Source organism: Dendrobium catenatum, unplaced genomic scaffold (genome assembly GCF_001605985.2).
Source record: "Dendrobium catenatum unplaced genomic scaffold, ASM160598v2 fragScaff_scaffold_1344, whole genome shotgun sequence".
NCBI classification, from domain to species: Eukaryota; Viridiplantae; Streptophyta; class Magnoliopsida; order Asparagales; family Orchidaceae; genus Dendrobium; species Dendrobium catenatum.
In genome coordinates, this window is record NW_021319806.1 from 596,865 (window position 1) to 613,131 (window position 16,267).

General features: G+C 34.4%; 1 protein-coding gene across 1 annotated transcript in view; it reads left to right on the plus strand.

Annotated features, from left to right (window-relative positions):
• The window catches only part of LOC110096879 (ubiquitin-NEDD8-like protein RUB1), a 32,787-nt gene extending 19,621 nt beyond the window's left edge, over positions 1–13,166 (plus strand). Inside the window, exons 2-3 of the mRNA XM_020823017.2 lie at positions 11,494–11,753; positions 12,759–13,166. Of these exons, the coding sequence (XP_020678676.1) occupies positions 11,494–11,753; positions 12,759–12,867 (369 nt within the window). The 3' untranslated portion in view covers positions 12,868–13,166. The remainder of the gene's footprint in view (positions 1–11,493; positions 11,754–12,758) is intronic.
• Positions 13,167–16,267: the final 3,101 nt, after the last annotated feature.

Sequence of the window (16,267 nt, forward strand, 5' to 3'; positions counted from 1 at the left end):
CAGGCCGGCGGCCTGGGCGGCTCAAGGGGAGGTGGCGGCAAGGGGTGAAGGGTAGGGAGGAGGGGAATTTCTAGGAATTCGATTTGCTATAAAACCACTCACCTCAATTATCTTCAATCCGGATCTCCACGAAAGTAATCTTGGCGAAAATTTAGAACTCTCGAAGACAATTAGTTTTGGCGAAAATGAATAATAGAGCAAGAAAGAACCTAGAACTCACAAAGAGATCTAGCTTCTCATACGAACTCACTAAGGGATCGAGGAGGGTTGAACTCACAAAGAGAACATGAGAGGCAAATTTTCATTCAATCTTCATTATTCAGTACAATTCATGAGGCCTCCTATAAATAGGCCAAAATGAAACAAAACTAAAAGACATAAATGCCCTCAGGGCTACAATATCAAATGACCATTCATAAGGGTAAAACAGTAAAACTGAAAAATAAAATAAACTAATACATAAAATGACTCAAAATATAAACTCATGATCGTCACCGTCAATCTCCGGTGTCTCCGATGGTACACATGTCGAAATCACTGACGATGTCCTCGTCAAAATTACTCACAAAACTCAAAATCACATAATGAAAATAAAATAACCTAATTAATCATAAATAAACCTTCCTAATTTCCTCTCAAATCCGAATTCAAATCAACAATCTTTCCCTAAATAAACCTTCCTAATTCCCCCTCCTAAATCTGAGTTTTGCATGAGAGACCCATAACATCAAGGGCATATAGTACATGTCTTTTCCTATTATAAACATCAACATCAAGGGCATGTAGTAAAAATTAATTAATTGGGTGGACAATGCTTTGAGTCTTTGGCTTTGCTTGGAAGAGCTTTTTCGACTGCTTGCCTGATAAGAAGAGTAATAAGTGAAAAATAATGTCTGATTGGAAAATAGGTCTTTCATCATTCTTTCAAAATTTTTCCTTCAAAAAGCTATTTTTTAAAAAATTATTTTTGAAACTATGATTGAGAAATGAACTTTTAAAAGCCAAAATAGAAAAGTTTAAGCTACCATGAACAAAGCTTATTCCGGAGTTTTTCCAATGTTTTTTTTAATTGTCTTCTCTAAAATAATTTTTTATAGTTTGCTGCAATTAATTTTCTTTGCTTTTTGTGTGATAGAAACGTACCCTCAAAATTAAGGAAAATTCTATAAGATGGTGTTGAGACCTACGATGCTTTATGGCGTAGAATGTTGGCCATTAAAAGAGAAGCATAAAATTAAGTTAAGTGTTGAGGAGTTGAGGATGCTCAGATGGATGAGTGGTTTACTCTTAGAGATAGAATGTGAAATGATCATGTACATGAGAAGGTTGGAGTAGCTCAAGTGGCAGATAAGATTAAAGAGTCGTCTTAGATGATTTGGTCACTTAAAACGTCAGCCATCCATTGACTCAGTTAGGAGAGTAGATGTATTAGATTTGACCTATGTTAAGAAAGATAGAGGTAGATCTAAAAAAGACTTGATTAGAAAGTATTAGAAATGATATTTTTTTTAGTAGATTTAAATGAGAATTTGACTCTTAACATGACACAATGGAGAAAAATGATTCATACAGCGGATCCCATGTAGTGGGATAAAGGCTTGATGTTGTTGTTGTTTCTGCAACATAACATTTGTCAAAGAATCATTTTTTGCATTGAGTGCATAAAAATTTTTAACAATGTAGTCATTGTATAACAGCGTGCATTTTTTGTGATATTATCAAAGCTCTTCGAAATACCAATTGTCATCAATTTGTACGGGTTTCCTGTTAAGAAAGCATGGTCCCATCTCTCAAAGTCAATTTCATTTTCAAGATAAGATACTATGGCTGGATTCTTAACACGTATTTTATCGAAGTACATAAAGAACTCAAGTCTTTTATGAGTATTTAATAATTATTGATTTTGAATTTTGTAATGATATTCATTGCAATATGATGAGGGCAAGCTCTATTGTGTGCCTCTGGAAAAAAGGTTGATAAAACATTGGTATTACTATTAGGTTTATTAGAGTTTGACACCAAGTTTGTTATTGTGTCTATTGACGCCCTCTCTCTGGATATAAAATACAACTATGAGTCAATAATTACTACCACAAGCAAAGTTCCGCAACAGCATGTATTCAAGAATGTTGTAGGCAATTTGATACTAGGCAATGTGTGCTTTTGAATCTTTGAATTTAAACATCACAATAGAAATATAGGTATTTGAAATAGCCATCATTGCCTTCTTTTGTGACCCTAAATTTTTTCTTTGTAACATAACCAAATAAGATAGTAGCTTCTGAAAAGATGTTTTAGGGGACCTTTTCACATATGTGATAGCTTACTCTCGACAATACCACATTTTCTCATTGACAAATCATTGTTGTAGTCTCTCTTCACATGTGATATGATTGTCTTTGGCTTAATGTTAGGAGTAGAGGATATGAGGTTATATTTGATCATATGTCCAATGAGTTACGATTGAGCTTATCAGTGGTCTTTAGATTTTAGATCCAATATGTCAATGCGTTTTGATGTAAGACTCATTATCTTGAATCAACTTGAATTTGTAATTTTTTTAACCTGATTATTTTCTCCTAAAATTAAAAGTTCATTTTCATGGCGCATGCATGCAACTTCTACTTTAATCCTCTTTGCTCTCAAATAATTGCGCGGCACTTAATTCGGTTGGGGGCAAACTATAGTATAATGCTAGTAAACGAACAACCATTGAATTCAATGTACTTTTTGGCATCAACTTTTGTAGGTTGTGATTCATACCTTAAATTTTTTGCTTTTATCCCTAAGGTACATGAAAAATCAAAAGACCTTAGTTGTTTGTTAGTTTTAGGTTGATCACCAATTGGGGTTGACATATCCAATAGATGCTTAAGTTTTGAGACATCCATTTAATCACAATCTTATCAACCTGTATGTCAATAGTATCACTTATTTCTGCATGTGGAATATCCTTCGACCTTTTTACAACTTTGCGGTCAAGTTTTGTTACAATGGAAATTAAGTTACCAGATTCTGCCATATGGGGAAATTTCGCAGCCCTCTCTTCGTCTTTTCCTTCTCTCAACCTTGAGGACAATGTTGTTTTCCATGATGATGAGAGACTTAGACATCAACAAGTATTATGTGATCCTTAAATAGGACAAACTAAATAGTCTATACATGTGTAATAAGTACTAGTTTAATTATTTTATTTTATTTTTAAGTTTATTTTAGTTATATCAGTTCTATATTGTAAATTTGGTCTACCCAAGTATCATAAATACACCTCCTATTATAAAAAAATATTATGAAATGAAAGATTTCTTGTTTCTCCATTTCTAATCTCTCTTCTTCCTCTTCTTCTTCTTCTTTAAGGAGCGCACACTTACTCAAAATGTGACTTCCCTTTCTTGATGTAGATCAAAAAGCATAACAATATGCTTAAAAGGTTTTTGTAAGTTATCTTTCCTACATAGTAAATTGCAAACAGATTTATATATTACCAAATATAATGTATAATTATTTTACTCTTACAAAGATGATTAACCTTCAAATTTTTTTAATTAATTAATTTGATAATTATATGGTCACTTAATATAAAACTAGCCATTTTGAATTTATTTTTTATCGTTGTCTTCTTTCAAGCAACGAGCAATAAAGCATGGTATTTTTTTTCTTGTTTTGATTAATGGAAGATTTGATCCAAGTCTCGAAAATTGACATTGGAGATAAAAGTAGATTTGTATGATCCAGTTATCACGGTGTTGTTTATGAATCATACAATTAATTTTTATTTGATTAAATAGATATGTCGCCAATATAAACACACACACACACACACACACACATATATATATATATATATATATATATATATATATATATTATGATCAAATGAGCCAGTAGATCGTATCTTATTAGAGCACATATTATTATTTCTTGAATTGTTTTTTTAAAGTATATGCTAAACTAATGGTTTTTTTTATCCAAGCCCACTTCAACTTCATAAATATATCTTTACTATAAAATATGTTTTTTTTTAAATAAATAACCATTTTAGAATATTATTTTATATATTTCCACAAACTTAAACATAACCGTGTAATTAGGGAAGCACTAAATTATTCCAAAAAGATAAATTCTATTATTTTAAAGAGTAAAAGCTTCTCAAAATAGCATAACGATGAACCATTTCAAACATGTAAGATGAAATCTGACATATTATTTTCAATAAAGGTGCCTTCTAGGCTTCTACCAAATATATTACACACATAACAAAAAAAGAATCCTTCAATTTTCATCTAGTAATATTTAAATAACATTTGATAGACATATGAAAAATAAAGATAATTCATCTAGTCTCAAATGTATGATTGAAATCATTTATTAAACTTCAAGGAGCCAAGGACTAATTTAGATATGGTTGTATATAAAAACAAAACAAAACAACAACAATATCAAGCATTTATTCCAATATGTGAATTAAATTAAAATAAACAAACCATATAAGATGAATCTATCTAATCTTAACTACCACTGAAGCTAATACAACCTTTTCATGTATATCTTTGTTTCGTATCTCATCTTTAAGAGTAAAGCCATTCATCCATCTAAACATCCTAATTTATGAAACGCTTAACTTAATATTATGTTTATCTTTTAATGGACAACATTTTACGCTAGGGGTATCCAAACAGGTCCGGGTCCAACCCGAATTGACCTAGGTTCAAGCGAGTTGACCCTAACCCGATCAAGTTTTGCAAACTGGTTAGGAAGTCCAACTCGGACTCGACCCACGCATGTTACTAGGTTGACCTGACTCGACCCGCAAACCTGAAACACAGCGGGTGCGGGAGCGTCGTGCATGCGGGGTGCTGCGCGGGAGCGGTGCTAGCGGGGTTGCGGGTGTGCGGGGTCGAGCGTAGGCCTGGGCGAAAGCAGGATGAGCGCATGTGAGGGCTGTCAGGCAGGCGCGGCTGCGGGATGCTAGAGAGGGGGGTGGTCGAGCCGTGAGTGCGGTAGTGTGCATGTGCGAGGGATTTTAGCGTGTGTTAGTGCGCCATGCGGGCTTGAGTAGTGTGGGACGCGGGATCTACCGCAATGTTGGAGTTGTGTGGGAGTGGGTTGGAGGTGGGATTTTGTGCAGCTAGATGTATCAGGTCAATTCCCGGTCAATTTCAGGTTACCGGATTGACCCAGACTCAAACGGGTAGAAAAATAAAATCCAAACATGACCTATTTGTTAATCAGGTCGACTCGAACCCGAATTTTCGGGTCGGGTTATCAGGTTGTGTCAATAATTGACACCCCTATTTTACACCATATAACATTGTAGGTCTCACCACCATGATAGTGGTAATAGTGATATCTCTAGGATAGTGGTAATAGTGATATCTCTAGGAAACTTTTGCGCAAGCAATAAAGTTTATAGATGCTCTCTGCTAGGATTTTCCTGCCCTAGCCCTTCGCCTCCATGTCATCTTCCTTGCTGGCTCTAGTGATCGTTTTGGTGTCAAGGAAGTTGTTTTTACTTCCTCTGGTTGTCGTGTTCTATTTCTCTTTTTCTTTTCGGTTTTTGGTTACATTGTTTCCATGTCCGCTCCGCGGTTGATGGATCCCGGGTTTTTGAACATGAAAATTTCTACTTGCTCATTTAAAGATATTTTAAATGGTGATTCTTCTTCTTCTAAGTTTCCTGGTCTTAAATTTACTTCGCTTCATGGTTCGCCGGCCTTGTGGATTTCCGAAGAGGAAGTTCTTGCGCTTGCTGCTCCCCTTGAGTTCGCTTTAGTCGGAAAATTTCCGGCTCATCAACCTTCGTTTGACACTATCAGGAAATTCTTTTTTAACTTTAAACTTATTGGTCAGTTTTATGTGACTGTTCGCAATCCTAAACATGAGTTGATTAAGCTTGAGAATGATCTTACTTTGTGAGAAATTATTTCATGAAAGTTTTCAAATGGACCCCTTTGTTTGATATTGATGTTGAATCCCCCATAATTTCTATTTGGGTGTCGTTTCCCAATCTTAGGCTTCATCAGTTTTCTACTCGTATCCTGCATGACCTTGCTTCTCTCTTAGGCAGGCCTCTAAAGACCGACAATGTTACTTCTACCAGCACTCATCCCTCTGTTGTGCGGGTCTTTGTTGAGTTAGACTACTAAAAAATTTCGGATAAAGTTCGGGTTGGCCCTGATAGCTTGGGTTACATTCAATCGGTAATTTTCTTTGATTTCCCCCAATACTGTTTTTATTGTAAATCGTTATGTCTCTCGAAATTGGAGTGTAGCATCTTACATCCTCATTCTACTCCTACTGTTAATGTTAGTGGCAAGGTGGATAATGATGTGTTTGAGAATGAGCTTGGTAATGTTTCTTCGGGCAATGAAGGTGGCATTGGGCCTGTGACTTTGGTTGAGAATGGTTCGTCTGAACTTTTTGACTTTGCCCCTTTTTGCCATGTTTTTGCATATGCTAGTGTTAATGATTTAGCTCTGGATTTGGGTAATGTTGTTTCTTGTGTTGACTAGGATTTGGCTCTGAATTTGAGTCCTACTGAATCACTGATGTTGTTGTCGGAAATGATGTTGGTCTTTCAGTGGTAATTGGTAGTTCGTTGGCTTTTGTCTTACCCTTGAATGATCCTGTTTATGTTGGGGAGGATGTGGCGCCTTTAGCTATTCCTTGCACTAACTTAGTTGATGGTTCTATGAATGCCAATAAATGTTACATTAACTTTAGAGCTAGCCCTACTTATGCTGATGCTGTGGAGCTGTCGAGTGAGGCTTCTTTAGCTTCTGGAGGGGGTGGTGACTCGGTTGACCTGGGTACTTTGGATGATGTGGCTTTTGATCAGGATAATGAAGAAGTTGTGGTGCCTCTGGTTGATATCTCCAGTGTTGAGTTAGCTCACCTTGCTAGGGATGAAGTAGTGCGGCAAGGAGATTGGCTAAACGATGACAATTCTTTAGCAGGAGGGAAGGAAATGAATGAGAAAGAATTGGATGTTAGGGACAACTTTGATTTAAGTCTTCTTCAAATTGCAGATGTTAGTTTTTTCAAAAATAGTGTTAAGAATAGAAAACATAAACCCAAAAAGAAATGATTTTTCTTTTTGGAAGTTTATTGGTTGTAGTTATTTTGGTTTCTTATGGTATTGTTTTTAATTGATGCGATGGATTCGAGTCAGGACAATAATGAAGCAGGTTTCTTGGTCGCACCTCAGTCGGCCATGGCTTGGTTGGCAACCTAGGTGGTTATTTCTCTATCTGTTTTGGTGGGTTCTGATTTTTTAGGGCATGTTGCATTTGGATTATCAGCTTTTATCATCTTTTCCTCTTTGGATGGCCCAAGCTTGACAACTAGGCGCCGGTCTAAGTCCAATTGATTCTAGGGTTGTATTTTTCTTCATTTCGTATAGGTTGTTGGGCCATAACGTGTATTGTATTTCTCTGACTATATTCTTGCTTTTTGTGGCGATCTTTTGGCCTTGTGTTGTATCGATCATATTATCTAATGGATTTTTCTTTTGATTTAAAAAAAGGGTCTCGCGACCATCTTATAGAATTTTTCCTTAAGTTTAAGGGGTATTTGTCTATCACACAATAAGCCCGATGCATTCCTCCACTTCAACCATCCAATTTGAATTCTAATAATAATAAAATATTTTTTATACTAATAATATATAAAACAAAACAAGATAAAAAAACATTCTTCGTTTAACTTCCTTTTGTATATCTCTTTCGAATACCCACAAAAATAATTAGAAAAGATAACTCTTTTCAGAATCAACAATAATATGAGTGAAAATTTATCCTTAGGATTTGTGATGGGACTTCTATTGCAAGAGGATTGAATAGTCATCTGAGTGTGATAAGTGATTTGTATGATAAAGTGCTACTTTCATTCGCTTCAAATTTAGTTTGTGAGTTACGAGAGTCAAAGGATGTTGTCATATGAGGAATCGTGATGGAGGATTGTTGAACACAATTTTGTTAGGGAATTGTTTAGGGGCTGTTTGGTTGGAAATAAAATGGGGGTAAAGTATTCCAATATAGGGGTTTTAAAAATATTGGTGTTTGGTTGAAAGAAAAAGGGATGCAAAGTAAAGTAAATGTTGTGTAAACCATTTTAATTTATTTTTGTGATAAATTAAACTTGCCTAATTTTGAGCGAGGATTGTTTACATCGCAAGCAAGCTCGCTTGACCTCCGCCACCGGTCGTCATCGCCACCAACAGCTAGCCACCACCACCTCGGACGACAGCCACGAACTGCTGACTGCTGGGGGGGAGGGGGGGGGGGGCGGGAGGGGGGGGGGGGGGGGGGGGGGGGGCAGCATATTGGTATATTCATCTACTTCAAACTTAACAAAAAAAAAAACTTTTACCTACATTTACTTTACATATCAAAACAACTCCAAATTACTATTTTTACACTGTTATTTTTTTTAGACCACATTCCTTTTTTAATCCCCTTAGAATATTATGATCTAATCTTTAGAGAAAATTTGGGGGCAAAAGAGTTCTAATACTTCTTAAAACAAGGAGCACAACTCGTCTCCAAAAGTGCTCCTTGAGGCTTGGTTGTAGAAGCCCTTATTAGACCACAACAAAGTTTGAAAATTAAGTAAAAAATTTATAACTGAATACAAGTGTCATAGTTGTTGTAAAAAAAAAAAAGTAAAAAAATTATTCCAAATCCACCTAAGCAACCAGCAACTCATTGCCGCTAGATGTCACTCTTATTTGATGACTTCATATTCTTTGTTTAAGGCTTCCTATAAATGCAAACCTGATATAATAAACTATCCTTCACACCCATAGAAGGGAACTTCTAATTAAGGATAACATTTAAGCTTTATGAAGGTTCATTATGATGCCTTCTTGTATGGTCTAACTTTCTATGATTATTTTGAGATGAACATTGTTTATATGCTAGAGGAGATAATGGTGGGAGTTATAATAGACCTGGTGAAGTTCGCATGATTCCATCATGTTTCTTATACGCTAGTTTATATGGTTAAAAGATGCTGATTAACCAATCTTTGTCTAGGATCTTTGTTAGCAACTCTGTGTTGGGTCATGTAAGGCTATCTCATTCATTGAAAGTGGATAACTTGCCAAAAGAGCTAATTTTGTAGTCGATTGTACTAGCTTAATGCTTCTCGCCCAATCAAATGGATCGTTGATTCATAAAGTTAGATATCATTGGACATTTAGATTTTCTTATTTGTCTGATTTTCGTTGGTTTAGTAGCATGATTTATATATGAACAAGTAGTTAAAAGGACTTGCCATGTCCTTATTTGTGCACAAATTTGAGTGTGATCATATGATACTAAAGATAAGGTAGATGGATGGGTACTTTGACCTCAAAGTACTTTATTTTTTTAGGACCTTCTGAATTTGTAATTATTTTTAATTTTTTTAATATTTCGATGATGTGCCTGAATTTGCGTAGATTCGACATTGGATGCAGGAAATCCCATTGATTGAGATTTGTCTTTAAATATGCCCATCATTTGGTGGGTCGCAATTAATTCATGAGAGCATTAGAGCTTACCCCTTGAGATTTATTCTTGGAATTAAAAGGTGTGTCAATGATGATCATAGTCTCTCTAATTTTGGTCCTTGATTATTGTAGACATCTTTGGGAAAGTAAAGGCCTTGAGGATTTGACTTTGATTATCCAGGCATTTTTTGCCATTTTGAAAGGGGATAGTTGGGATGGCAACATTGTTTTGTTCGTCTTTCATGAGAGTCTTGGAGATAATGATCGTGATACCTTTAGTTAGGATTTGTCTTGATTTTCCCATAATTGACATAGCCTTTCAATATATATATATATATATATTGGGAACTTGATTCTCTCTAGTTCTGATTTTGTTAATTGCTGTGTTTTATTTGAATAGGTAATTTTCCTTTTTATGTTAGTTTGATTTGAGCTAGGGGAGAGCAATAATGCCGATACTAGTAGTAACTCTGATGGGTTTAATGTTTGATAGTCTTACCTATCATTGGGTTGATGGAGTCTTGCACATTTAATTAATTTGCCTTTTGGGGATGGATGGCAATACTGAACTATTGGTAACCAATTTGGTTATAGTTATCCATCAACAACTTGAGGAGTCCTTAAAGCATACTTTTTTTTTTCATCAGAGGACTTCGCATACGTTTTGTAGATGGTAACCCTTTTGATTAAAATCATTTCGTAGATATTTCACTCTTATTGTGGAGTTTATATTTCTAGTTCGAGGCTTTCTATAAATGCAAGGCCCAGGGCTTAAATATTAAGTAGAGTCATGTGGCTCTACATTAATTTTGAGCTACGATGTTGAACAAGGGTAGTGGAGAGGAGCTAAGCCCATTCTGTCACATAGAAAGACGTGCATTGGTGATATGTGAAGGTTATGCAAGCCTCACACTACGTGAAGGAAAGTGCTTGTGAGTGTCGATCAAAGAATATAAGTGGAGAAGCCCTCTTTACTATTTCAAAAAGGGTGCATATAGGTCGGTTGTTGACCAAAACTGATGATGAAGTTGTTGCTTACCAATACCTCTTGATAGGAACACTGTAAGTTCACAAAAACTAGAATAGTTAATAAAGCAGATGGATATCATGAAACATCAAGAAAAGTATGAAGATAAGCAAACCTTACATATGAACAAAGAGATTACCTCACCCAGAAGGGTTTAACACAATCCAGAATATGCTAAGTAAAATGATCTTTGCATCTACAATCAGAATTTTATTCATACTAGAAAATTTTACACACTTCAAAATACATTTATTTATAGATATTGAAGGAATAAAAAATTCTAATAGATTGTTAACAAATTATTGACTAACTCTAAAACAAAAAGAAATGATTATGAAGTTTGACGATGAAAAAATCATAATTTATGTCGTCATTAGCATGGTGTGTCATTACATGCTAGCAAGTCTAAACAAGTTTGTTTAGCCTTTCATCTTGAGCTCGTGTGACAAGAAGGGGATTTGGCATTGGTTGTGACTTGTCAAGCTACAACCTCTCCCAAGGATGTCAATATGAACCCTCTATTGGGATTACAGGTTGACCGGTCCAAAAATTGTGACTTGATTCACATCAAAATTGTGGAACTCTGGAGGATGTTAATAATGTCTTTGAGATTAACTTGTAGGGCTGTCATTTTTTATAATATTCTTTTATTACCTTCTTCTCTAGCTTCCTTAGAAGGGTTCTTATTTGCCCAAAATGATATATTATATGGTGCGTAATTTGCAACTACATTACAAAATTCATTTTTCCTATAACCAATTTATGAGTAGGTAGTTTTATTCTCAGACTCAAGTTGAAGAGATTTGATACTTGATCTAATAAGTTTTCTTTGTTTTTTCTTCCTTGCGTGGGCCGTTTCTAGCTTTTTTCTTAGTTTTATGTGCTGAGCTGTTGTCTTAATTTCATATACATTTTGTAAAAAAATTGTAATCTAGCCTTAGATAATGATCAAATCATTGTTATGGTGCATCAGGACAAGGAGGGCATTCCACCTGATCAACAACGATTGATTTTTGCCGGGAAGCAGTTGGAAGATGGTCGGACCTTAGCGGATTACAACATTCAGAAGGAGTCAACCCTCCATCTGGTTTTGAGGCTTAGAGGCGGAACAATGATCAAAGTGAAGACACTTACTGGAAAGGAAATTGAAATTGACATTGAGCCCACAGATACCATTGACAGGATCAAGGAAAGGGTTGAAGAGAAAGAAGGGATTCCACCTGTGCAGCAAAGGTACTTCACTTCTATATGCAACTCCTTTTTTGGTTTTTTTTTTTCCTTTTCTATAATATGTTCATGCCGTTGACCTTTAAATTTTTGTGAAGGTGTACATGAAAACCCATTTTACATTCAGGAAAAATCTTTCGGTTGCAATGACTACATCCCATCCTACTTTCTTGTAATAAAAGACGACTATTGCCTTTTGATTTCTGTAATAGCTGCTAGTCTTCCCTCAGTTCTATTTCTTTTGTAAGCCATTTTTTCATGGTTGTCTGTATTAGTTGTTCTTTTGGAGTTTCCTTGAGCTTGTTTTTGTACTCTCGTCAGCAAATGCAAGAACATACATTTTTTTAGTCAATTTTTATTTCGTTGTGTTAGAAAATTTGTGAAAGCATATCTTTTACTAATTTGTAGATAGACCAAGGTTATCTTTTTTTTTTTAATAGCCGAACATGCAATGCTTTATGGTAGCTGCTTTCACAATTTCAATGCTATCTTAACTTTCAACTGCTATATATGGATTCACCGCATACCTACTTGAAAAGTCCCCCTCAAATTTAAGGAAAAATTTTATATGATGGTGGTGAGACCTGCAATGCTTTATGGTGCCGAATGTTGGCCATTAAAAGAGACGCATAATACTAAGTTAAGTGTTGCAGAGATGAGGATGCTTAAGCGGATGAGCGGCTTTACCCTTAGAGATAGGATATAGTAGCGCCAGTGGAAGATAAGATTAGAGAGAGTCACCTTAGATGTTTTGGTCACATAAAACGACGACCTTCCGATGACCCGGTTAGGAAAGTAGATGTATTAGATTTGACTTATGTTAAGAAAGGTAGAGGTAGACCTAAAAAGACTTGGTTAGAAAATATTAGAAATGATCTTTCTTTATTAGATTTAAATGAGAATTTGACTTTTAACAAGACACAATGGCAAAAAAGGATTCATGTAGCTGACCCCACATTGTGGGATAAAGGCTTGATGTTAATCTAATCGTTCCCTTTTATTGATTGGCAGGTTAATCTATGCAGGCAAGCAGCTTGCTGATGACAAGACTGCCAAGGAATACAACATTGAAGGAGGTTCTGTACTTCATCTCGTTCTTGCTCTTAGGGGTGGCTACTAGCACAACTACATCCTTGTCTGTTCATACAACTTTTGCATCAGGTGTGAATGTGATGCTGAACATTACTTATTTTGATTAATAATTTGTTTCAATGACAGACTCTGTAACTGGTTTCGTACTTATGGCTGCTCTGCTCTATACTGAGAATTTATCCATGGCCTTTCTTCTTCTCTTATTCTGTGATATGATATTGTTAAGTCTTGATAACTTTAGGTTCGGTTAGAGAACATACCTTTGTCATTGAATTGTAGAACACTCTTCCATTTATAATTTTAGGATGATTAAGCACTTATCATTCATGAAATTATTTACTTATTTTGTTGCTCTCATCTTCTTTTTATTCATTATTGGACGATAATTGCCTTTTCGATATCCAAGATTGATTTTGTTAATGGTCGGCGCTGTTGTATGGATATGCACGGACGGTGCTACCACGTAGTAATCTTCAAACCCAAGGAAGTTAAGATTGTCCTTTGCTTAGCTAGCAAGTCCTGCTTGTTCCTATCCAATAGATAGCGTGGCCACACCTCCATATACTTTTCAAAGTCTTAAAGCTGATCGGAAGAATAGTTTTCAAAGCTGTTGTTATAGTGATTGATTTTTGTACGAAGATTCGAGGACGAGAACTTTTCAAAGCCATAGTTGAATCTTCAATAAACGAGAATATCGAGATAGACCAAACGTTGCAGATAAACCTAATGTTAGGGTTTTATTTGAGGTGTTTTTTTTTTATTGTTTTTTAATTTTTTTTAAAAATAAAAAAATGAAGATTTTTTAGGGTTTAGAACTGTTTTAAGTGGTAAGAAAGCCAGTCCTATATGAAGTGATGGTAAAAATTATTACTGTTCTCAATGTGCTTAATTTAGGTTGGTTTAATGAACAATGTAGTTAGTTTGTTGATAATTTTATTTTTAATAAAAATTTTTTAGAGGTTTTGGTTTGTTAAGTATATCAATTTTTATGAGGCTTATTAATGTTTTATTAGGGACAACTTTCTTATGTTTTTAAAACAGTTTTACTAAAACTTTGTTTTAAAATTCAATAAAAAAACTATTCCAATCAAAGCTTAAGGCTCCGTTTGAGATAATTTTTTTATTGTTTCTTAAAATATATTTTTAGTATAAATTAGAAAGATGCTTTAAGAAATAGTAATAAAAGCATCTCAAATGGAATCTAACTCTCTTGTATTGCAAAAAAAAAAGGAATTTAATTGTAGAGGTATGCTTTTTTCTTAATTAAAATTATTTGAGTAAGAATCTTCTAGATAAGAGTGAAATTATTTTACCCTGAATTAATACTTGCAAAGAAGAATTTAACTCAAAGTTTCACAATTTTAATTTTAATAGGCAATTGAGTAATTTTTGTCAATTGGGAGCTAGTCGTCCTGCTATTGCGTTTTGAAGTTGAATACTAATTTGCCTATATTTGCCTGTGTTATGATGAATTTGTGGGCAATTTGCTGACCATATAGTACACAATGGTTGAAGTTTATTTTTTCAACTTATATGGATAATTAAAAATGTCATGCATGATTATTTGATCTTCTACCATATAATATGAATAAATAGGTTAAAAAGTGGTAAGGAATTCAACAACTATGAGCATCAAATTAATTTCGCAGCACGAGTACCTTGTTCTAGCCTACTACTCTTATTAATTTGGTGGATGGATCAAATTCCCAAAAGTTAGAGAGTTGAATAAATATTACGATAGTTTTTACTATCTTAGTACAAAAATGTAACAATCATGATATTTTAATATGTCTTTTCATTCTACATTTCTTATTGATATTTAATCATATATGTACATGTCAAATCATCTCAGCATAAACGAGGGCCATTCAAATATGCAATACATAAATCAAGCTAAATTTGATTAGTTAAACTCACATGATAGCACATCATGATGCATGATGTTTATAGAGAGTTATGAATGAGAGAGAGAGAGAGAGATTAGTGACAAATCATAACATCATCATAAACACTAAAGAGGAAAATAGGTATATCTGTAAACTTTAAATTAAATATGTAAATATTTCTTTTAACTTTTGGCCTCCTGTCTCCCAGCTATCATTTTAGGTTTAAACATTAGGTATTTTCTTCACTGATAAAAATATACTAGTTTGTTAATAAGCAACCTCAATTTGATATATATTATTTTTATGTCAAATCTAACAAAGTTGTTGCGCCAGAATATTCTGTTAATTTTTCAAAAACAACCATTGATTTCATATAATTAAAAAGCGACCCTACTCATATTTTGATGGGGTCTATTGGATATAATCCTCAGAAAACAATGAAGTTAATACTGAACTGCAGATCTGTTACTGCTTAATTCATCTTTAGTAGTATATCAGTAACATTATTGTAAAAATCCCATCTGAAGGATTTGCTCTGTGTTCTTTTGACAAGTCCTTTTCAATTTATGTGTCCCACACATGGAAAAGCTCTTTTCTTACTTCTTGTTCACATTCCACGTGTGAACTGATATAATGAAGGAAAGTGACACATTTTCCCTTTCAAAAAGAAAGGTGGCATTTTTCTTTCATAGTGAAAGTGACTTTGTTAGCCTACAAAGCATTTGGATCTCAATTCTTTTGCTACAATGTTGCTGAATTCTATGTGAAGTGTTGACATCCTCTCTCCCCATGTATTACTCAGAGATTAGATGGTTGGATTGAAATAAAAATTTATTAGGAATAGTAAATCATGCTTTTTGAGATATTTTGATTCTTAAAAGAGTTAGTTAAGGCTTCATTTGGGAATACTACATGTTGTAATCACCCAAGGAAGAAGGTCCCTTGCTTTCACCGAAAGTCACAAGATTAGGCAAAATTGATTGCCATATTGTTGATGAAAAGTGTGGGCAAATAAGGTTGATTTCGACAGCAACAGAGTAATCTCCAGCTATCCCCTCTCGAATCTGCAGAGCCTGAAGTCTCTGTTCAAGCCTAATATAATTCATCTCCTTCACCACCGCATTATAAGGAATGGAGTTAAAATCCAATAATGGGAGTTTAGCCTCTGTTTGGGAAGGGATGAAGGGGGTTGATGTAACAATTCAAAATTATAAAAATAATTTAAAATGAGAAAAAAAAATTAAATTTATGTTTGAACTGGAGTGTTGTGAGGTAGAGAAAGGGAAATCTAGATTTTTGGTATTCGAATCGATTTGCCACTTTTACATAAATTGTTCAGATCGAAGTAGGTGATTCTAATCCTATTTCTATTTTCAAATATTTTGATTTTGACCATTGACTTCCCCTCAAAACAGGTTTTACTAAAATTTTCCATCTTATTGAACTTTTACATCACAATTTTTGATATTGTGCTGATTATTCTAGAGATTTTGATTGTAATATTTCTAAATTTTACTGGGTAAAAAAAAAAGTTATTGAATT